Source organism: Podarcis pityusensis (genome assembly GCF_964106645.2).
Source record: "Podarcis pityusensis genome assembly, chromosome: 5".
Classification (NCBI taxonomy): Eukaryota; Metazoa; Chordata; class Lepidosauria; order Squamata; family Lacertidae; genus Podarcis; species Podarcis pityusensis.
This window is the reverse complement of record NC_138032.1, coordinates 16,483,410-16,506,935: the sequence shown is the minus strand read 5'-3', so window position 1 is coordinate 16,506,935 and position 23,526 is coordinate 16,483,410. Positions and strand designations below refer to the sequence as shown.

General features: G+C 45.3%; 1 protein-coding gene across 3 annotated transcripts in view; it reads left to right on the top strand.

Annotated features, from left to right (window-relative positions):
• LOC308478478 (acidic leucine-rich nuclear phosphoprotein 32 family member B-like) overlaps positions 1 to 22,998 on the top strand; it is a 28,661-nt gene extending 5,663 nt beyond the window's left edge. For 2 of the 3 annotated variants that reach the window (XM_081008316.1, XM_081008317.1), the window contains exons 2-7: positions 6,059 to 6,212; positions 8,105 to 8,198; positions 16,565 to 16,683; positions 17,770 to 17,912; positions 19,421 to 19,618; positions 21,261 to 22,998. In XM_081008316.1, the coding sequence (XP_080864442.1) occupies positions 6,059 to 6,212; positions 8,105 to 8,198; positions 16,565 to 16,683; positions 17,770 to 17,912; positions 19,421 to 19,618; positions 21,261 to 21,372 (820 nt within the window). In that variant the 3' untranslated portion in view covers positions 21,373 to 22,998. Of the gene's footprint in view, positions 1 to 6,058; positions 6,260 to 8,104; positions 8,199 to 16,564; positions 16,684 to 17,769; positions 17,913 to 19,420; positions 19,619 to 21,260 lie in introns of those variants that run through there. The other variant, XM_081008318.1, reaches the window with a different exon arrangement.
• Positions 22,999 to 23,526: the final 528 nt, after the last annotated feature.

Below are 23,526 nucleotides of genomic sequence, written 5' to 3'. Positions count from 1 at the left end.
TCCATCCATGCAATTAAGGGGAAGTAGGGCCCCACCACTAGCTTTGTCTCCATAAGAACAGCCCTGCTGGATTGGATCGAAAGCCTTTCTAGTCTAGCATTCTTTTCATCCAGATTGTGCTGGTCCCAAGGGTTAATCAAGTGGCGAGGTCCGAGTCCAGTCCGAGGTCGAGGGTGCGGTATGGAGGCTGTCTGTCAAAGCTGAAGCGGGGTCCAAGGCAGGGAGTCGGGTGAGGTCAGGAACTCTGGCAGAAGAGTAGGACAGGGTGCAGGCAGGAACAGGCTACCAACAATGTTGCTCCCGCAACCTGGGACTGGGGCTGGCTGGCTTTTATCTGCCCCAAGGCATAGGGTGGCCCCAGTCCACAGGTGACTCGCCTCTCCTGGCCTGGAGGCGAGCACTCCTCCTGCAGGAACTCAGTTCCCTCCGCCTCTCTGCCCTGAGCCTCTGTAGCTCAGGAAAGGCTGGAGGGTTACCAGACCCAGAGGCAACCTCCTCTTCCCCTGACAGGGCTGAGAGTGGAGCACCTGCAGGCAATGGGTCCTCCATCACCTCAGGGGCCAGAGCAGACTCAGCTGGTGCCTGCACCTGAGGATCCGGCACAGGTGAGGACCCTTCAGGCTCAGGCCCCAGCCCCAGCCCCAGCTCAGCTGGTTCTGGAGGCGGGGACTCCTGTGCAGGCTGGGATCCCTCAGGTTCAGCCTCTGAGTCCGAATCCCAGGCCATCACACAGATACATCCCTGGGGCTATAGGATACATTGGCTCTCTCCTTCCAGTGTTGGGGAGAGAAAGAGAGCTCTGACCTTGGAGAAGGAGATCTAATGTCTGATTCCTCTCTCTGAATCTCCCATGGCTTTTTCTAGCCTTCCAAATATGGGACCTCCAAAATAGATGTGGAAGAGGGTGAGCATCAAGGCATGATAGTGCAGACCAGGGGGAAACTTGTGCCTTCCTGATCCCAAGACACAAACTAGAGATTTAATTTTGCCAGCCAGGAGCTGGTGTAGCTCAGTCCCGTTTCTTTCCCTCCAGTTACTCTTTCGCATATCTGTAGAGCCAGTCTGCAACAGGCTTCATATTTGAATATCATCCTATCAGATCAGCTTCTTCATCCAGCTGTCGCTTTTTTCTTTTATCTTCATTTCTTCTTTTATCTTCATTTTTTTTTTACACCACAACTTTGCATTTTCTTAGCATTAAATATCTGCAACTGAACCTGTGGTATCCCTGCTGTAGCATTTTCAATCTCGCATTTGTAGACTAAATCATTTTAAGAAATGACTATAATTTAAATCAGGGGCAGGCAGACTTGAGGCTTGTCTGATCTGCTTGGTTTTTACTAGAATGCCAAGGTCTGCCCATCAGAGCCATTTTCAAAAGGGCAAGATGCTTAGAGTGAAAGAAAAGGGTGCCTCGGAGCACATCTGGAGTATAGGAATTTCTTTGCAGCACCCAGCAATGAACCAAGCTCACAATCCTTTCACACCAAAGTCCGCACCTTCTTGGAAGAAGTACTCCTCTGAATACCAGTGGCAAGAAATCAAAAGTGGGGAAGAGTTGTTTCACTCAAATCCTGCTGGCTGACTGGCTTCCCATGGAAATCTGGTTGGCCACCGCAAGAATAAGATGCTAGACTTGATGAGTCTTTGGGAGCATTCTTGATGTTCCTCAACACCAGCATCCATGGTTTTCCTCTATGCTTGGTTAAAGCCATTTTGGGATAGACTCCGCAGAAAAGTAGCTGCAAAGGAAAGACACAGAAGAAGACCTATCCAGATCCAAGCCAATAACTCTTTTGCATTTTGTCTAGATGCTTATTAGTTCAGTAAATTGTTTCTAAGTGGCCTCAGTCTCTTAAGAAAATATTGCTGCTGGTGCCAGACTTCTATCTTGGAAAACATCCCCATAGAAACCTGATCAAAACTGGGTAATGTTAATAGTGAACTACAGTGGTACCTCAGGTTACATACGCTTCAGGTTACAGACGCTTCAGTTTACAGACTCCGCTAACCCAGAAATAGTACCTCAGGTTAAGAACTTTGCTTCAGGATGAGAACAGAAATCGTGCTCCAGCGGCACAGCAGCAGCGGGAGGCCCCATTAGCTAAAGTGGTGCTTCAGGTTAAGAACAGTTTCAGGTTAAGAACGGACCTCTGGAATGAATTAAGTACTTGACCTGAGGTACCACTGTATTCTATTTTGTAACCATCTGGTGGCATTAAATGTGGAAGGAACCATAAAATCATAGCGCCTCATTCCACTTCGCAATGAAGCTCCTTGGGTGGCCATCAGCTAGTCGCCTTCATTCTGCTAAACTTACCTCACAGGGTTGGTGTGCTGATAAAATAAGAGAGAAGCAATGTATGCCACCCTGACTTCTTTGGGTAGGGTAGGAAATAATATTTGAATCATCATCATCATCTCAACTCTATAACACTCTGCACTAACAACCACCTCTCTCCTATTCTGAATTATTTTCCACGTGCATTGTGACATGGTATAATGACATATTTTATGACACTGACAGTGCATCAGATGATTATATTGTATAAAGCTAATAAAAGTCACCCCCACACAACACTTCACTCAAAGCAGCTTCAAATCCTTGCACACAGCAACAATCTAATGCGGCTACACGGAGAGGAATGGCACAGTAAATTAACATTTTTATCGGCTTGGGAATAGAGGCACGTAAATATTGTTTTCCAATCCAGCTTCATAAATCAACTGTAAACACCAAAACACATACACAGATGTTTGTCAGACTCTAAATTTAAGCTCGTATAAGTCAGCCCATGTATAAAACAAAAGAAATGTGAGATTCAGAGGATGTGTTAGTAAAACGACTATGTGCTTGATCCAAGCCAGGGTTTGTAGGGGAGTCTTGGCTGAGCGCAGTAAACATGCAGAATGGGCTGCAGGTCATCAGGACCCTGGACAGCTCACAGTGGCACTTAGTAGCTCCTAGGTATAAGCTTGCTCCAACAGTAGTCTAGAGCAGGTGGTTCCCAACCTTTTCGGGTAAGGTGACTCACAAGTATACTTGGTCTCTTGAGCCATCAGTTTATTGTCACTTGAATTTTGGACCTTAGGTCTTCTCTGCCACCAGCCTCCAGAGAACTAAGTGTGGTGTAATGATCAGAGTGTCAGACTAGGACCTGGGAGACGAGGGTTCAAATCCCCACTCAGCTACAAAGTCCATTGGGTGACCTTGGGCCGAAAAGGTGGCATTTATATCCCACCTTTCTTCCAAGGAGTTCAATGTGGTGCACAACAAATGTGAGTCCTGAAGTCTTACTTCATAAGTAAAGCCAAAATAATTGTTGCTTGTAATCTGTAACTAGTAAAGATAAAGGTACCCCTGCCTGTACGGGCCAGTCGTGTCTGACTCTAGGGTTGTGCGCCCATCTCACTTAAGAGGCTGGGGGCCAGCACTGTCCAGAGACACTTCCGGGTCACGTGGCCAGCGTGACAAAGCTGCTCTGGCAAGCCATCACCAGCGCAGCACACGGAAACGCCATTTACCTTCCCGCGGTACCTATTTATCTACTTGCACTTAAGAGTGCTTTCGAACTGCTAGGTGGGCAGGAGCTGGGACCGAAAGACGGGAGCTCACCCCGCCGCGGGGATTCGAACCGCCGACCATGCGATCGGCAAGCCCTAGGCACTGAGGTTTTACCCACAGCGCCACCTGCGTCCCTACAATCTGTAACTAGAATACCTCTTAACATTTTTCTTGCTGTTTCGTTGCCCTATTATAATGCTGTGTTCACACTTGTAACCAAACACTGGAAAGCGTTAAAATTTAAGGCTCAAGACTTTGGTGTGGTACCAGAGAGAGGTTCAGAGGATGAGACAGAAGCATCCCTTCCCTCTTCAGTGTGGGAGAGAGCTATCTCCTCAGGCACAGAGGATGAAGGCATAACTGGTCCCCGATGCTCCCCTTCCATGGAAGTCTTTGATGGGAGTTGCTTCAGATATTCTTTTCTGTAATACAGACTCTCTCCTTGGGTGATTCCTAAATCTAATCTTCTCCTTTTTCTGTGACGTTGGACATCTTCTTTGTTGGGGGGGGGGCATGATGGAGCAAAAGTGTACACAGTCCAGAACCCTGGGAAATGGAAGGTTCAAGACCATGTAAGCAGGAACCTGGAGTCATCCAGATGTATGTACTGTGCAAGCCGTGCCATTCATGTAGGGATGGAGAACCTGCGGCTCTTCAGAAGTTTTAGGACTCATCACAGACCATCAATGGAGGAATACAGGTTCACGATTCATGCTTGAGTAAATAAAGGCCATGGGGTGGAACCAGTAGGCATGGCCCACAGATCTCTCCAGAGATCTTTCTTTTCGATGCCTAGCACACGCCCAACTTGTCTCCTGTGTAAACAGATGGCATGCCTTTGAGGAAGCCAAAATTTTGCCACAGTGTACAGGAAGTTCATGTCAGGTAAATTGGAATGGAAAGGGTCCCCCTGAGCTTAGGGAGTTTGAGAAGCATTGCTTTAAAGAGCATATGGAATATTTGGCAGAACCTCTTTTATTGGATATTTCAAAACGGTGAGTTTTGCCGAAGCAACTTATGATTCTGTTCAAGGGTATTCTCAAATGACAAGACTGCTTCAATTTGAAGCCACTTAGTACTTTATATTGGCCTTACACTCTCGTGTAGAAGGAAGGTTCCATTACCATTCTTACCAGAGCGTTTTATAGTTGCACGTCTTCCTCTGCTCCCTTGTGCAGCTGTTATAATCATGTTTTGTGACAGATCATGGGGCTTGTAGAATAACCGGAGTGTGGTTTGCTGAATCGACTGTGCTACTAAAGATCAACATGAATATCTATCAAGGTATTCCTCCATAGACTTCTCTGCGCCTTTAGAGATGTTCATTTGCTTGAAATCACAACCTTGAAAATTGCACCATTTATGCAATAAAGAATAAACCAATTTCAATTCTCCTGCCCAACAAAATAACAAACCGTATAAGCTCATCTGGCGCATGCATAAAGTGCTATCTGTCAGACTCGGCTCCAGTAAAGTCAATGGTGGAGAAGAGAATCATAGAATCACAGAATTGTAGAGCTGGAAGGGACCGTGAGGGCCATCTAGTCCAATCTTTTGCTCAATGTGGAGCTTGAACCCACAACTGAGATTAAAAATCTCATGCTCTGCTGACCGAGCTATCTCAGGGAAAAGGGGAAAGTGTCAAAATGGAAGTATAGAGTTTGCAAGTTGTTCTGGTCAAGGAACAAGCCTGATCCAGAAGCTTTTATAGGGATCAGGGTGTGTTAGGGTCTGGCCTATCCTTGTTAAGAGGCTTTCTTGCTGGCCATCTAACAGTTCCCTTCCTTTGTGCATTGCCAGGTGATGTTACAGAGGCCCACCCTAACAATCCCAGGTCCTGGATTCAGTGGCAGAGCACATGGATTGCATGCAGGAGGCTCCCAGTTCAACCCATAGTACCTGAAGTTAAAAGGACCACTCACTGAGACCTCAGAAGTTGCTGCAGATCAGAATTGACAATGCTGGGCTAGATAGACAAAGAGCCTCACCTGAAACCAGGCAGCATCCTTGCCTTGTTCAGGCATTATGCCTGAACAGGGAATTCCCAACATGAACAGAGAGTACAGGGTAGAGGGGAAGCACACACGAGCCCCACTTCCAAGAATCCCATGCATGTTGGCCCCATCTATTCCACCCTTCATCTTCTCATGTTGTCCAGGTGGGTCTGAAGGACATGTTGGAATGCGTTTGGAATCCTGTGCTATCAAGTTTCATTGCACAGGTTCTCCATTTACATTAGAACCAGACTTTAACCCAAATGCATCTTGGATGCAGAGTTCTAGGAGTAAGTGGACTGTGGTTCTGACCCACCTCTGCAATTTCTGCGTAACCAAGACCATTTTTTCAACTCTGCATTTTGCTCCTATACTTAGTGCACACCAGCCTGGCAGCAGTGAGCTGTACCTCTGTGTTTCCCATCCCTATCCCCTGGGCCTGATTGCTGATACCAGACCAGGAGACCCCTCTGTGACTTTACAATGTGATCTTCTTAAGCTCCTCAGGTCTGAACGCAAGCTGGCTTAGATTGCGCACCAACCATTCATCGCCCTTCTCCGATCTAAGCGATACAGAAATCCCTTTACCAGTGTTATCGTCAAGGAGCAGAGGGGTTCGCCCGCCCAGCTGTGATTCCGGCATTGCCTCTCCAGTAAGCATTCTGGTTCTGAGTTCTGTGGAAAGAAGCACAAGTTGATGGTAACCTCACTACTAGCATCTCCTTCTGCAGCATGACAGTGCAAACATTCTCCCTGAGTTTTAGCCACCAGAAAAAAGAGACTGTCTATTGTAATAGAAGAAGTAAGGGTGACCAATTTGGGTGTGGGTAGAGATGGATTGCCTCTTCAGATCCACCTGAGTAAGGACTTCAAAGCACTATGCAAGGTGCTGTTAAAATAAAGTTGTATCCCCGCCCCCCTAGATTTAGCAGGGTATTTCATGCAGTTTGCATGGAATTCTGCTGAAGAGAGCAGGATTTAAACCCTCTGCATCAGCTGATGAGCTCCGTTTAGCTGCTTGGTCCTGTTCATTGCTAGGAAAAGGCATGTGGTATGCCCCGCGGAGGACCTTAAGGTCCATAAATAGCAACACTCTAGAGGTCCCGGGCCCTAAGGAAGTCAGATTAGCCTCAACCAGGGCCAGGGCCTTTTCAACACTGGCTCCAACCTGGTGGAACGCTCTGCCTCATGAGACCAGGGCCCTGCGGGATCTGATTTCTTTCCGCAGGCCCTGTAAGGCAGAGTTGTTCTGCCTGGCCTTTGGCTTGGAACCAGCCTGATCCCCTGCCCCTCTTTCCTTTTCCTTGACATTTTTCCCCCCCAAACAGTTTTTAATCTGGGCTTCCACTGAAATGAGGCTGCATTTTAAGTAGTATTTTAATCTTGTTTTTAAGCTGTATTTTAATCAATTGTTTTTATACCTGATGTTAGCCGCCCTGAGCCCGGTCTTGGCTGGGGAGGACGGGGTATATATATATATATATATATATATATATATATATATATATGTGTGTGTGTGTGTGTGTGTGTAGCCTATGCAGGGTTTAATCCTCTCCTGTCACCCATCAGATGATGTCACAAGTTACGTGTGTCAGCTGCTGGGCATGTGGACATGGTTTGAGGGAAAGGGCCTCGTGGGCCAACTTGAGCTCCCTCATGGGCCATAGACCAGAGGTTTCTCACCCTTGCCTTAAAATAATTAAGAAGTGGTCAGGTGGTACGTATTCTTGCTTTTACACTTTTTTAAACTTTGCGGCTTCTCACTAGCCTTGCTTTCTGGTGGTTATTTGAGTCCTCAAATAAGCTTATAGACCTCCCAATAAGCCTTTAAAGGTTTGCACCAAGACTTCCATTGCAAAGCTGTCTAGTGGCATTCCTGTGGAATTCTGAAGAGCTCTGAGGTTTATGTGTTGCTAAAGCAGAGCAGTTTTTTTAAAAAAATAACTTAAACTTTTCAGTTTTAAAAATATCCTCTGCTGTTGTGCTCTAACAAAAAAAACACAAACCAGAGCTCTTCCATGCTTTGCAGGCAATGTTTTGGACAGCTTTGCTTCTGGCAAAGCCCACGAACCTAGAGAAATATAGAGTTGTAGTGACACAAAACAGAGCACTCTGTGACAGGGGTGCCAATTTGAATAAAATACTGGGGGGCAGGTAAGCCCCACCCTGCAAAATTGATCACAAGACGTGGTGCACACACACCATTTCCATGGCAATGCTGATCTATTTGAGGGAGGCCTAGCCCCCTCAAATAGGTTAGGGGAGCAGAGGGACCTTGGCTCCTATGCTCTGTGGGGGGCCTGATTCAAATGGAGTCAGTTGTTGACATTGTTCTTCAGGAGACCCCTAAATCATCCTGATTTTTCAGTCCCCACCCCTAATAAATGTGCCATCCTTTTAAGGTGCTTTTGCCATTTTCTTTCAAATGCATTGAAAATGTCCACTGTTTGGAAACAAGCTAAAGTAATGTCTGAAATTTTCGTGCTGATTAAAAGGTATCTGGCAGAAGGGGAAATATTCCTAATTTGGCTTCTCCTCTTTCAAGCTTCCATCAGATTCCGTCAAGTATCTCACCTGGCATGAATTAGAAGAGCATGATGTTCAAGGGAACCAAATCCGCTGCCCCCGAGTGAGAGAAGGTATAGAAAAAGAATCTGGTTTGTAGCCTCCATGATATTAGGAGATAGTGGGGTGGGAATGATGGCGGAAATATGAATTGTTGAGGCAGGTGCCTTGCTTTGGAGCTTGTGTGTGCTTCAACGAACATGCCGTAGGATTGTGCAGACAGACTGATCTATAAGTTCAGTGAAGGTGTACCTCTGCATTCCCGTAGGAGCTTGCCCTTTTCAGTGAACTGACTGGGTTTAATTGGTCTACTCAGTAGATAAATCAAAAGATTTGGATAATTATCTGTTGCAGGCCAAATTTGAGTCAGCAGGGTTCCATGTTAAAAATAGGCTTGTTTGCATTGCAGTCATCCTGTTTGCATGGATAATAATAATAATAATAATAATAGTTATTATTTGTACCCCATCTATCTAACTGGGTTGCCCCAGCAATTCTGGGCAGCTTCCAACCTGTATCAATATATAATAAAAGGCTTCCCTAACTATTCCTGTTAGGCAGATCACTGACTAATAGCCCAGAATGATTGTTGCTATCATGTCAATGGGAGCTCATGGTTAGCAAATAACTGGATGTCTCTCTGTGTTTCAGAGCCTTCACCAACCTGCTGGCTCAGGCTGATGGGATTTGTAGTCCAAAAAAATCTGTAGGCATCACTGTTGTTTGTTTGTTTCCATTTATGACTTGCTTCCGATAAAATATCTCAAAGCTATTTAACAGTAAGGACATCAACAGTAAGAAAAAAATGCAACAATTTAAAATAGAAAGCAATTTCAAACCCAGTACCGACAGAGACTGGGATTACAAAAATATCTTTGGAAACTGTGCCTGTCTGATATGTAACAGAAGGGAGTTCCACAGGGTGGGTCCGCCATGATGATGATGTTTTTGGAAGGGGGCTCCCTACCTTTGGAACTTCCTCCTGTTAAATATTTCTCCTGCAGGCTCTTTCTTGCAGAGCATGGTGATCAGTTGGGCATATGAATGATGTGATATCCTGGTCCCAAGCTGTATAGGGCTTTGTACACCAGTACTAGCACTTTGCACAAAATATGGTCTGAAGCTCAACATCAAAAAAATGAAGATCATGGCCACTGGTCCCATCACCTCCTGGCAAATAGAAGGGGAAGAAATGGAGGCAGTGAGAGATTTTACTTTCTTGGGCTCCATGATCACTGCAGATGGTGACAGCAGCCACGAAATTAAGAGACGCCTGCTTCTTGGGAGGAAAGCAATGACAAACCTAGACAGCATCTTAAAAAGTAGAGATATCACCTTGCCAACAAAGGTCAGTATAGTTAAAGCTATGGTTTTCCCACTAGTGATGTATGGAAGTGAGAGCTGGACCATAAAGAAGGCTGATCGCGGAAGAATTGATGCTTTTGAATTATGGTGCTGGAGGAGACTCTTGAGAGTCCCATGGACTGCAAGAAGATCAAACCGATCCATTCTTAAGGAAATCAGCCCTGAGTGCTCACTGGAAGGACAGATCGTGAAGCTGAGGCTCCAATACTTTGGCCACCTCATGAGAAGAGAAGACTCCCTGGAAAAGACCCTGATGTTGGGAAAGATGGAGGGCACAAGGAGAAGGGGATGACAGAGGACGAGATGGTTGGATAGTGTCTTCAAAGCTACCAGCATGAGTTTGACCAAACTGCGGGAGGCAGTGGAAGACAGCAGTGCCTGGCGTGCTCTGATCCATGGGGTCACGAAGAGTCGGACACGACTAAACGACTAAACAACAACTAGCACTTTGAATTTAGATTAGTAGCTAATTGGTAGCCAGACCAATTCTTTCAGCAGTGGCACAGCATGGTGGCAATATTCTTCCCCAGTATGCAGTCGAACTGTTGCAGTTTGCATTAGCTTCAATTTCTGGACCAACCTCAGGGGCAGCCACACACACAGTGCATTGCAGTTGTCCAACCTGGTGGTTGCCAATGCATGGAAGACAGTGGTCAGGCTACCCTGGTCCAGAAATGGTTGTTGCTGGAAGCTGGTGAAAGGCATTCCTAGCCACTGAGGTCACCTGGACTTCTAGTTACGGATATGGATCTAGGAATGCCCTCAGATTATGAATCTGCTTCCTCAGGAGAAGTATGACCTTGTCCAAAGTGGTCAATTTACCATTTATCCTGGCTAAGGCTCTGCCCACCCACAGTGCCTCCATCTTGCCAGGATTCAGACTGGGTTTATTGGCCATGATGATGATGATGATGATGATGATGATGATAATTTGTTATTTATACCCCGCGCATCTGGCTGGGTTTCCCCAGCCACTCTGGGTGGCTTCCAACAAAATATTAAAATACAATAGTCTGCTAAACATTAAAAGCTTCCCTAAACAGGGCTGCCTTCAGATGTCGTCTAAAAGTCTGGTAGTTGTTTTTCTCTTTGACATCTGGTGGGAGATGTCAAATTGTGAACCACCTGAAAGAGTCTCCTGTTGGTGTTTTCTGCAGATGCAATAGAGGCGGTGAAGAAAGTCTTCTTCACCGTTGCTACCGCCACCTGGTAGGCTCGACATTGAGCTCTAACCCATGTCCAGTCAGCTTCAGAATGAGTTATCCGCCACCAGCGCTCTAGCCATCTCAGCGATTGTTTCATCGCCCTCAGATCCGTGGAAAACCACAGGGCTGTCCGGGCTCCATGCAATCGGAGAGAGCGCTTCGGAGCCAAACAGTCAATAGCCCTGGTTAACTCCACATTCCAGCAGGCCACCAGGGAATCAGCTGAAAGGTCATCAACATGGGATAAAGCATCCCCTACCACTCTCTGGAAACCTTTTGTGGAAACCACTTTCCATTAAATGGCGGGGGCGGACCATCCAAATCGGTCCCACGTCCCTGCAGAAGGGAAAGGTCATGGAGAAGTCCAGTTGCACCAGGAAGTGATCTGACCATGGCACTTCTTTAGTTTAGCTTTTACTTAGTGTCAGATCACCAACTTGCACAGCTTCTCCCAGTTCAGAAGTGATAGAAAAATAGGTCTGGGTATCATCATCCCCAAATTTCCTACTGACCGGCAGCTTCATATACAGTAGATGTTAAATAGCATTGGAGACAAGATGGTATCCTATGGTATCCCACAGTACAGTTGCCAGGAGGCAGACAGATAATCGTCCAATGACGTTCTCTGAAAGTGATCCCAGAGATAGGATCAGAACCAACGTAAAACAGAGCCGCCAGCATGCATCTCACTGTGTCGGCTCAAAAGGATATCATGGCCTATGGTATCAAAAGCTGCTGAGATATCAAGTAACAACAGGGTCTCAATCCCCATTCCTTCTCCTGAAAAAGGTCATCCATCAGGGTGATCAAGGCCGATTCAGTCCCACAAGCAGGCTGGAAGCTGAATTAAAAGTGGGTCAAGATAATTGGCTTGCAACCGTCCTGCTGTGACCCTCTCAATCACCTTCCTCCCCCCCAAGGGGGCATTTGTGACCAGACAGAAGTTGTCACAAGCCAATGGCTCTTGGGTGGGCTTTTTCAATAGTGGTTGAATCACTGTCTCTTCCAAGATGGCCAGGACAACTTCCTCTCCTAAGCAGGGCTTTTTTCCAGCTGCCATTATAAGAGAACAAGGGAGGCATTCATGCTAAGTTCTGGCACCTCATTTTCTAGAAAAATAGATATCACAGCCCCCAGAATATCAGAAGCCTGCTTCACAGTAACTTAGAGAGGAGTCTTCAGTATGGTTGCCCCCATGCTGTTCTGCAGCATCTCTGTTGAGATATGACAGGCACCCACAATCCATACTTTGTAGAAACATTTGAAGTGGTTTGGTTTTTCTTTTGACTGGCTTTTCCAGCAAGGTGGAAATGTCTGTGCCTTAGGTCTCCATTCTGTCTTCAGTTGTTTTTGTACTGTTTTAGACTATTTTTTAGCTGTTTTGTTTTTATGGTATATTGGTAAATCAGTTTGAGACACATGTAAAAGGTGATTCATAAGCAATACTAACAGCACTAATGAATTAAACTTTATTGTTTAAAGCCATAGACAGTCACAATATAAATAGAGCAAACAATATATTTAACATATTCGATGATGATGACGATGATGATGATACCCCCTCAGCATGCTTTAGAAGCCAGGGGCAAGGATTATCTAGCCCAGTGGTTCCCGATTAGCCAATTACTGAGGGCGCCCTATTTTTTCAAAAGTCAAGCCACGGACCCCCTACTTTTGAAAATTTTGATAACTCTATGGTAGTTACCTCTGCAAAGCAATTCTTTGAAGAAAATGTGGGGTAGCCCTAATAAGCAAAGGATTTTAGGTACACTTTGAAAAACCGGACCATAGAATTTGTGATATTACCATGCAAAAATGACAAAAACTTAGTTGGAGGAGAGGCACAGGGTGGGACCATGGACCCCCAGGGGTTCCCAGACCCCTAACTGGGAGCCACTGGTCTAGCCTCTTTTGTTGCCCTTTGTTCTCTAGTATACCAAAGTGCATAACAGGCTCAGCAGTGCCAGAGGGGGTGGTCAGAGAAAACTGTATCAAGAGAGTATCATGTCTCACTTGTCCACTGTGCCATTGCCACCTGGAAAAACAGCCCCTGGAAAAACGACTCCATTTGGGTCGTCGTTGACCCCCCTGCCAAACATTCCCTCTCCACCTTTGTGAATTTGGGATCAGCTCTGGTTATTAGCCAAATGCTGTATTTGATTAATGGATCTTCTTAGTAAACTTGACGCAGCTTACAACAAAGAAATGGGCCATGGTAGGATGTTACAGAATGTTGGGAGCTTTCATAAGAAGCAATCACCTTACTCATTCCTCAGTACCATAATAAAGCACATGCCGTGGGATTTTGGCAGCAAACACATTTATTTAAAGTGGCAGAACAATGCAAAGCAGGTAGAAGATTGTGGAACTGTCAAATCCAAAGCTAGGCTTGTGTTGGCAGGTTAGAAAATGTGGGTTCTTCAGGAGGCGGGGGTGTTTCCTTCCCCACACTTTCTGCCAACTGAGGATTTTAATGGATTTTACTTCCCATTGGTCCCGGTGGAGGAGCAAATGAGTATGCCAACCCAGGACTGGCATATTTTACTTTCCCCTCTGGAGGAATAAGAGATTTGGATAAGCCTCCCTAAATCCAAGTCACACACACACACCCAACACACACACAGAGCACCTCCTTTTTGCCCTCCGCTGTAGGAGCTCAGACAGCAGAGGACCAACAGCCACTGAGGCTTTCACACCTGCAGTGAGGAGACCTAAAGGATCATCTTCTCTGTATCTCTCACTTTCCACCCATGGAGAGGAGGAACTGCAAATCCTATGGCCTTTATGGCTTTCTAGGCACCATGCCATAGGTCTCTTAATTGATCCATTAATTGGTTAGTTAAAAAGCAGCTGATTGATCAGTTGGCAGCCCCAATTATCATGTTCAATTGGAGCTACGCAGTTTATCTGTGTATGGGCCTGCAGCTGATACATACTACTATCCCAGTGATCAGGAAGTATGAAGAAATCATGGAACAGAAAGGAATAAAGCAATCAAAGCCTGGCATCGGAGATAAGAAGTAATTTGCAATGAGAATCAGTTGAAAGAATTCCAATTTGTTTTCCTGGCAGCCGTCATCATCCCTTTCTCCCCCAAAGCAATCTTGAAAGCAATCCAATATGGCAAATACATTATCGTAACAATGCAGGCATCCATGATCGTCCCAACTTCCATTTCAATGCTGCCTTTCTGGGACCTAGATGGAGATCAGTTTTGCCAGATACAGCTGTCCGAAGATCTAATCCCCAACCCGTTATTTTATTCACTGTTGTTGACAAACAATAAATATGAGAAAGATTATATGAGAAAATCCTTAAGATATGGGAAATTGCATGGTTATGCTGTCATTCCACTCTTGAATTTGGCTTTGTACGTTGTTGCTTTTTAACTGTATCAAAAACCTACGGAGCCTGTTTGCACAGAGGCTGACAGTGGGAGAAAACAAATACGTGTGTCTGCAATGGGAAATAAAGACTTTTTCAGAGCACTTTAAACTCTCATTTATTTGTTTTCTTTTATTAAAGAATGCATAACCCACTTTTCATTGCTCTCACAAGGTGGTTTGGAAATTTCAAGCTACATAGGGATGTATTAATCACACAAATCATTTTTTAAAAAACCCAATCCTAATAAATAATCAGCAGCAAATCACAAAATTATCCAGGCACATCAACCAAACACAGACTAAAATAAGTCTATAGAATTTTTTTAATAACCAGTAAGGATGAGCCATCCTTATGGATGAAGGACCAAAAAGGTCTTGTCCCTCAGCCACTGATCTTAAACCTTGGGTAGGCTCATATGCATGCAGGCAGCCTTTCAGATACATATTCTGTGGTGCCAGGTGTGCATAGAAGCAACCAGAGTCTTAAAGTACACTCCTAGTTGTTCCTTGGCGAGACAGGCTTGCTGTCAGTGCCAATCAGCTGATCAGCAGTGAAAGCAAGCCCTGGTGGGATCAGTAACACTGCTGAGGTACCAACTGGCAGCACAGCCAATCTGTGCCCAGTCAGCTGATTATTGGAACATAGTTCCAAAGGTTGCTAGCAAAGGAAATATTCACTAAGGGTCATCTAATGTCATTTGTGATGCCAGCCCCTGCCCATCTGCCAAAGTGGCCTATAGGGGAGCTCAGCATAGGACTCGCTGACCAGATCCTGTTCACTGACCCTGGTTTAGAGCTTTAAAGACCAAAGGTAAAGGTAAAGGGACCACTGACAGTTAAGTCCAGTCGCAAAAGACTCTGGGGCTGCGGCACACATCTCGCTTTACAGGCCGAGGGAGCTGGCGTTTGTCCGCTTCGCAGCCAGTTTTTCCAGGTCATGTGGCCAGCATGACTAAGCCGCTTCTGGCACAACAGAACACCGACACCAGAGCAGCACACGGAAATGCCGTTTACCTTCCCGCCAGAGCGGTACCTATTTATCTACTTGCACTGGCATGCTTTTGAACTGCTAGGTTGGCAGGAGCTTGGACCGAGCAACGGGAGCTCACCCCGTCACAGGGATTCAAACTGCTGACTTTTTGATCGGCAAACCCAAGGCTCAGTGGTTTAGACCACAGCGCTACCCGCGGCTCCCTTAAAGGCCCAGAACGCAAAAGGAAGCCAGTGTAGCTAGCCCAGAATTGGTGTGCAGTAATGCAATCTGAACACCTGGCACTCAGCCTTAATGGCTCTCTCACACAAAGTATATATAATGTACTCCAACTACGGAGTTGTCTTCCCAGGAAAGTCCACCTGGCAGGAGAATCATTATCGTTTTGGCACAAGGCTTTACCTCCAGGAATTAAATCTTTAACGTTTTGTCTGCTGGTCTGGGTTTGATTTTGTGAGCTGGTTGTTCTAATAGTGGCTCCTACTAGTCTAGTGGTGCAAATTTTGAAACGCAATTGCTTTTAGTGAGCCATATTTCAAAAAGGACACCCTAAAAGTTGTTGAGGTAAAAATGCGATTTTTAGATTGACTTGCCTAAGATCCAAAGATCCAGGACAAAGAGCCACTTTTCTGAAATTTCCTCCCAATGTCTATTCTGCCTTTGAAATCTCAGTAATGTCTGGGAAGATTCGGACGTATGGCAGCCCTAGTTTGTATGCTATTTGTATGTGTTTTGTGTAAGCGGCCTTGAAACTTTGAGGTGTAAGGCACTATAAATATATGTGTGTTTGTATACAAGTGTGTGTGTGTGTGTGTGTGTGTGTGTGTGTGTGTCACACATACATGTACACATATCCCCTCTTGCATATTTCTAAGTTTTGAAATATTCTGCTAAGATATAAGGTAAAGGTAAAGGATCCCTGGATGTTTAAGTCCAGTCAAACTTCACTATGGTGTGGTGGTGCTCATCTCGCTTTCAGGCCAAGGGAGCCGGCGCTTGTCCGCAGACAGCTTTCCTGGTCATGTGGCCAGCATGACTAAACTACTTCCCACGCAACAGGACCCTGTAATGAGTGCCATACCAAATGGAAACGCCGTTTACCTTCTTGATGCAGCTGGTATGCTTTCAAACTGCTAGGTTGGCAGGAGCTGGGACAGAGCAATGGGAGCTCACCCCATCATGTGGACTCGAACTGCTGACCTTTCAATCGGCAAGCCCAAGAGGCTCGGTGGTTTAGACCACAGCGCCACCTTTGTCCCTGTGATAGGAGCAGGAATATAATATTGAGATGCCCTTCTCTCTCCCCACCTCTTCTCTGCCACAGCCTTATACTGTCTATAACATTAGTGTCTCACATTGAATATAACTGATCTGTAGACAGGACTCTTTGAACTGAAAGCAGAGGTGCTATGTGTACTTTTGTAACCCCATAAAATCTTAATAAAAACAGTTTTTTGAAAAATATTGAGATGGATATCTATATTTCTGAACAGGACCTTCTGAAGAAGAGCGTTTTTTCAGAGGAGAGCATCACACTCTGTGTGCCAGAAGAAAACTGACAGAGAATGAGAAATGGGAACAAAGACTGCAAGAGAACTGGGAAAACTGTGTGGTAAGGACTTCTTTAAAATTGTGGGCTTTATTTTTTAAAAAACATTGCTAGTAATATCTCATTCAGGCTGCATTCCTATACACTCTTACAAGGAAGTAGGTGTCATTGGACTCCTAAATTATTGTTTCTGACTCTGGATAAAAAGTATAGGACTGTCAGTGTAGTTTTAAAAATATTTTATTTAAAGAATTTGTATCCTGCACTTCTGCCAAAAAGGGTTCCCATAGCAGCTTATAGATCACAACAAGACAGTCCCTACCCTTAGGTTTATAATTGTAAAATATGGGGCACAAAAGGAAATCTGATTAGGAGGAAAGAAATTTGTACTTATGTATGACATCCTCCTACCTATCAAATTTCCATTTGTGCCACATCTTTTTAGATTACAGTAATCGCTTACTCTTATTCTTCCTCTACTACTACTACAGGATTCTCAACCCTGTCAGGTAGTTTGAACCTCTGCCAAAGAAGGCAGCAAAATTCAGCTTGTCAAATTTGTCACCCTAATTTGTTAGCAGTTATAGGTATAACAGAGAGCCTATATGCAAAAACCAAATTAACTCAGTGAGCCTCACAGTAGCTCAGCCATCTTGCTTAGAAGTAAGGAGAGTTCTGTGTTGCATGGAAACCAAGGGCCAAACGGAGATGTGCAAAGAAAACTCTGCTCCCTTTAAACATTTATTGTATCCTTTAAACATTTGCAATCGAGCTATGGAATCTGGAGATCCATACTGGAACTGTGACAGGGGACATTTTAACCCTTGCCTCTGTACCATTTTCACCCCATGAATATCTACCAACACCACCTCAGAGCTGTGATATGCATTTCCCAACAGAGTAAATAACAGTTTTGGAAGAGATTTTTCTTGGGAAAAGAACATGGTGGGATTAACCCTCCCACCTCACCAAATTACTCAAATCCATATTGTGGTCCACTGGAGTTGTTATTTGCAAGACCTGAGATGCATTCTTGTCTAGTTTGGTCTTGATGCTGTCATAAACATTCAGTGTGCCAAAGATCTCCACTTGACTGTTCAGCTAAATGGGATCTATTTGTGTGTTCTTTGAATTCCCTCCCACCACCAGAGTTTAAATCTTTCGTACCAAGACTTGGGAGACCTTTACCAGGTAGAAAACTGCAAAAGGATTCTCCGCCGTCTAATCCGAGTGGAGAGGCTTTGGCTGGTGGACAACTCCTTGACAGATCTAAGTGCCATATGCTTGCCAAGGTAATTTGATTATTATTGGGACTTTTCCAAGCATTAACTAAGTTAATAGCAGAACGATGTATATCCCATGCATCCACAGTCACGATTGCAAGCAATTTACTATAGTGGGTTTAAATCATTAGATCACGTTATACATCATTTGTTGCAAGCGCCATCTGGAGAGGTGTTTTTTGGCCACTAGAAATTGCACTCGACCTTAGTTCATCCAAGTTTTATTCAGCTTGGAAACTAGGCTTTCCCAGTTCAGAAAAGAAGCCAGGAACTTGAACCACAGTTTGGAGTTATTATAAGATCCTAGACTGTTCTGACCCTGGCAACCACCATTTGCCAGTCTGAATGAAAAAAAGGGGGGGGGATAATGGTTGACAGATTGTGCAAAGCTGAGGCTTCTGCAGGACATATTCTCAGGGTTGTTTCACTGGAACATTATCTCATCACCCCAGAAAGTAGCACACCCAACTGTAGCATAAGGTAAAGGGGTAAAGGGACCCCTGGCCGTTAGGTCCAGTCGCTGACGACTCTGAGGTTGCGGCGCTCATCTCGCTTTATTGGCCAAGGGAGCCAGTGTACATCTTCTGGGTCATGTGGCTAGCATGACTAAGCCACTTCTGGCAAACCAGAGCAGCACATGGAAATGCCGTTTACCTTCCTGCTGGAGCAGTACCTATTTATCTACTTGCACTTTGACATGCTTTTGAACTGCTAGGTTGGCAGGAGCAGGGACCGAGCAATGGGAGCTCACCCCATTGCGGGGATTCGAACCGCCAACCTTCTGATTGTCAAGCAGGCTCTGTGACTACAGCGCCACCCGTGTCCCATAGCACTGTAGCGTAGCCGGTGCTATATAAACAACCTGAGAGAGGCAGCCAGGTGAGAGGCAGTGAAGAGTGGAAGATGCTGTCTGTGTTGCAAGGAGGGAGGAAAAACCAAGGCAAGCTTTTTTTTCCCCTGAAGGGAAAGGAAAGTTCCAAAACAAAAAGGCAAATCAAGGCTGGGAGACATTTACTGTAGCTCTTGCAGCGATACCAAATAGTCTCTGTGTGGTCTTATCAGAAAGGGAGTTTTTCCACACATTGGTTAATTGGAGACTTCTGGGTTTAATTGCCGCAGGTTGTGTAAGGGGAAGCAAAGTGGCTGTTGACATCTTGGCTAATTGTGTCAAGAAACTGTTTTCCAAATGAGCCCCTTCACTGACACAGGAAGAGTGTCAGAGAAATGCAATGTGAAACCAAGCTGATACGGTCCTCACCTGAGGTCTTGACCGTTTCACAAACAGATCTTTGAGCATAGTTCTTGCCGCACTGGAGACTAATTAGCGCATTTTCTGGTGCCTTTTGTAAGATAGTGTCAGTATGGGGGTCCACTGAATTGCTTCTTACAAAAGAATCATTGTCTACATTTTCAGGACTTAAAATAATAACCTCCCAAAAAACCCTTGTTGTTGTAAGTTGGAATGTCTTTTTCCCTGCATGTAATAACTGATTGCACACATTTAATGTGCTTTCCAGATGCAAAGAGCTGAAACTCAGCAGAAATCATTTTACATCCTTCAAGCAGCTGCCAAAACTACCTGCGATTCAACATCTGTCCCTTGATGAGAACAACATTGAGACCCTACATGGGCTGTGTGCCCTGAGACACACTCCACTGGAGTCTCTCGTACTCCAGAGGAACCCCTGTGAGTTTCATGACAACTACAGGCAGCTGTAAGTTATTGCACGCCACTGGAGTGTATTTAGTAGCAAGTCGGTCTGCAACAAAATGTTGCAGCGTGTCAAGTGTCTCATTTAGTCAGCCACCCCCTGCGCTCCACTCCAATAGTCTGTCCCAGGGATGGGGAACCTGTGGCCCTCCACATGTTGCGGCATGACAGCTCCCATCATTCCTGACTCTTTCACCACCCCTCTTATCCAGCTCCCCCCTGCCAACAGTCACTTGCTTCTCTATGGCCAGTGGGCAAGTTGGGTCCTCACTGGTATGTTGAGGGGAAGGGGGGGTTGCACCCTTGAATCCCCCCCCATCCTTTTGTACTTTGCAAACCATGGGGTTCCTTTGAGTCTGCTGACACCTCCCTCTCATACATAGATAGGAAACATAGGATTTTCACAGAGTCCGATCGAGGATCCTTCTAGCTCAGTATTGACTGGCATGGACTGTCTAGGATTTCAGATAGGGGATATTGTGAGAGCCGGTGTGGTGTAGTGGTTAAGAGCGGTGGACTCGTAATCTGGTGAACCGGGTTCGCGTCTCCGTTCCTCCACATGCAGCTGCTGGGTGACCTTGGGGGGGGGGAGACATCCTCTGTATGCAAGGATGTAAGAAAAGCCCTGCTGGATCAGACCAAAAGTTTATCTAGCTCAGCACCCAGCACAATGTTTTCTGTCTGGCCAACCAGATGCTCTTAGCCATGCTAGGGGATGTCTCTGCTTGTCACCGAGAGCCAGCGTGGTGTAGTGGTTAAGAGCGGTAGACTCGTATTCTGGTGAACTGGGTTCGCGTCTCCGCTCCTCCACATGCAGCTGCTGGGTGACCTTGGGCTAGTCACACTTCTCTGAAGTCTCTCAGCCCCACTCACCTCACAGAGTGTTTGTTGTGGGGGAGGAAGGGAAAGGAGATTGTTAGCCGCTTTGAGACTCCTTAGGGTAGTGATAAAGCGGGATATCAAATCCAAAACTCTTCTCTCTCTCTCTTCTCCATCTGGAGATGTCGGGGATTGAACTTGGGGCAGCGTTTCTCAAACTTGGGTCTCCCCAAGCTGTTGTTGGACTACAACTCCCATCATCCCTGACCACTGGTCCTGCTAGCTAGGGGTGATGGGAATTGTAGTCCAACAACAGCTGGGAACCCAAATTTGAGAAACACTGACCTGGGGGCGCTTCTGTGTGCAGTTCAGATTCTCTGCCACTGAACAATGGCCCTTCTCCTGGTATTGTCCTGAGTGGTGGTGTTTTGCGTACCGAAACACTTTTGAACACTGGAAATAGAAGGAATTGTGCGTTCCTGGGAAAGCATGTGAAGTTGTTCTCAGATTCACTGATACACCCAAAGGCATGGGAGTTGTAAGTTAAAGCCCATAACCTTAACCTCTGCACCATGGAGTCAGTCAAAGAATTCTACTCTCACATACTGTGCTCACTTAGAGTTTAATTTCTGGACACCAGCTGTTTCCTTTGGTTTTTCTAGTGGGTCCACTAGTGGCAAAAGTGAGGTTGACTGACACACACACACCAAATTTCAGGGATGGAGAGCCCAAACTGGAGAGGGAGGGTATGGGAGCAAAATTGAAGTTAAGGTCAAGGGCATGGGATGGTGGAAATTAATTTACTCCTAAATCATATTCTCTTCTAGTGTGTTCTCTAACTTGCCAAACTTGAAAATGCTGGATGGGATCCTGAAACTGCCAGAGGACTGTCCTCCACCGGAAACCAATTTTATGTCGAAAATATGCACCATCCTATAGCATTATATTTTGTGAGAGGACTGAAGGACTTGCCACAATTCACAGAATGAATCCTGCGAATGCGCAAGTCTGTTTCCTGACCTTGCGGTCATAAATAGAGCAGCTTGTATGTCGTGCCAAAAATGTCCAAATTATGCACCACAGAAAACCAAAATATGCATGTATATATACTTAATTTGGAGTATATTTATTTCCAATACTTTGTGGAGGCTGAAGGTGGCCTCAATGGCAAGGAGTGCCTATTTCCAACTGCAGTTGGTTCACCAACTTTGACCACTGTACTCCATACTCTGGTGACTTCCAGATTGAATTACTGCAACACGCTTCATGGAGCTGCCCATGAAGATGACTTGGAAGCCTCAACCGGTCCAAAAATGCCGCAACCAGATTACTGGCTAGGGTTTAGGGCTCACATAGCTCCTGTTTTAAAACAGATGCACGGGTTGCAATTCAAGGTGCTTACACTAGTGTTTAAAGCCCTAAACGACTTGGGCTCCAGATATCTGAAGGGTTGCCTCCTTCCCTGTAACACCTCTTGGGTGTGAAGATCAGCTGAAGATTACCTTTTGGTAATTCCACCAACCTTGGAAGGAAAGGGCATTCTCTGGGTCAGCCCCTACGTTGTGGAATTGCCTCTCCACAGAGGTGCATCTCGCCACCATCCTTGTATAACTTTCACATACAAGACACACCTCTGTAACCGGATCTTTGGCAATGGAGATATTCATTTTCAGAACCCATCCTATTCCTTTGATTGTAAATGGTTTAAACTGATCATATTCTTGTATTTCTACATTGCCGTAACCTGCCTTGTGGTGAAGGGTGGTTAAGGAATCTAATAAAACTATTGTTATTACTATCATTGATGATGATGATGGCGGTGATGATGAAACAATTCTAGTCCTCACATAAGGAGCTAGATATCCTGCTCCCTCCTCCAAGGGGCACATGCTCCCCCCCCCCATTTCACTCTCACAACAACCCTGTGAGATGATGGCTAGGATTTGAACCCGGGTCTCTCCGGTCCTAGTCTAATATTCTAACCACAATGAGATTTGGCCGAAAACCTTCACACTTTTTATTTTGTATTTTGATGGACTCTTATAGAGCAAACAGGCCTCTTCTTTTCTTAAAATAAAAATGAAGGGCTTATTCTGACACCGTTACCTGACTGATGCTTCTGCTCACTGGGTGAAGAAGTGGCCATGCTTTCTCCAGGCTGGTGACCTCTGGATATTTTGGAATTTAGCTCCCATGAGCCTAAGCCAGCATGTCTGGGGAGGACAGCACTGGAGCAGCTTATTGAGGTTCTCATGGTTCCCCTGGCCCCTAACCCCAAAATGGGTTGGGGTTGATGGAGGTGAGATTGCCTGTTCTTCGCCTGTAGTAAATAAATAAGTCTATTCCCATTGCAGCTCAGCAAAATAGGGTGCTATACACTTCCCGCTACTCCAGCCCCCGATTGGTGAGAGCTTACAGGAGCAATACGCAGGTTTGGAGAGCTCTCTAGAGACTTGCAATATTGTAATATGTGAATTTCTGTACAAATATATTGTTATGGGTTTGAAGGGGGGCAAGTATACCATACTATAATATGTACAAAAGAGTCAAGTTCCATGGTGCTTTCTGCAGCGTAATTTTATAAGTATATTAATGCGTACATATTTTTACACAGTTATTATATGCACTGATGTATATATCTATCTAATTGCTTTTTACTTTAGGGAACCTGAAGCATATAAGTGTGTACTATGTGTATAATATTGTACATATAATAACACATATAATAATACATATAATATTGTTTGTGTTTATCAGAACTGGGGAGCAAGGGGCTTTCTTACCATCAAGGTTAAAGAACAGGACAAGAATTAGGAGAAGTCCATACAGATAACTTTGATGCTGATATTTTCAGAAAGTTCCGTCTCCTGAGCTTCCGTATGGGAGGAACAGGGAGCTATGTATGGCAAAGTAGCAGGCAAAGTATGGCAAAGTGTCACCAGAAGACCCTTGAGCCCTCCAATTGTTTCCTACAAAGACATACTATGTCCTGCCAGAGAATGTGTTGTGTTGACGGATAGCCAAAACATTTGCTTTCTGTTCTCTCCCTCTCCAGCTGATTATAATCAGACCCTTTTCATTCATGGTGACCAC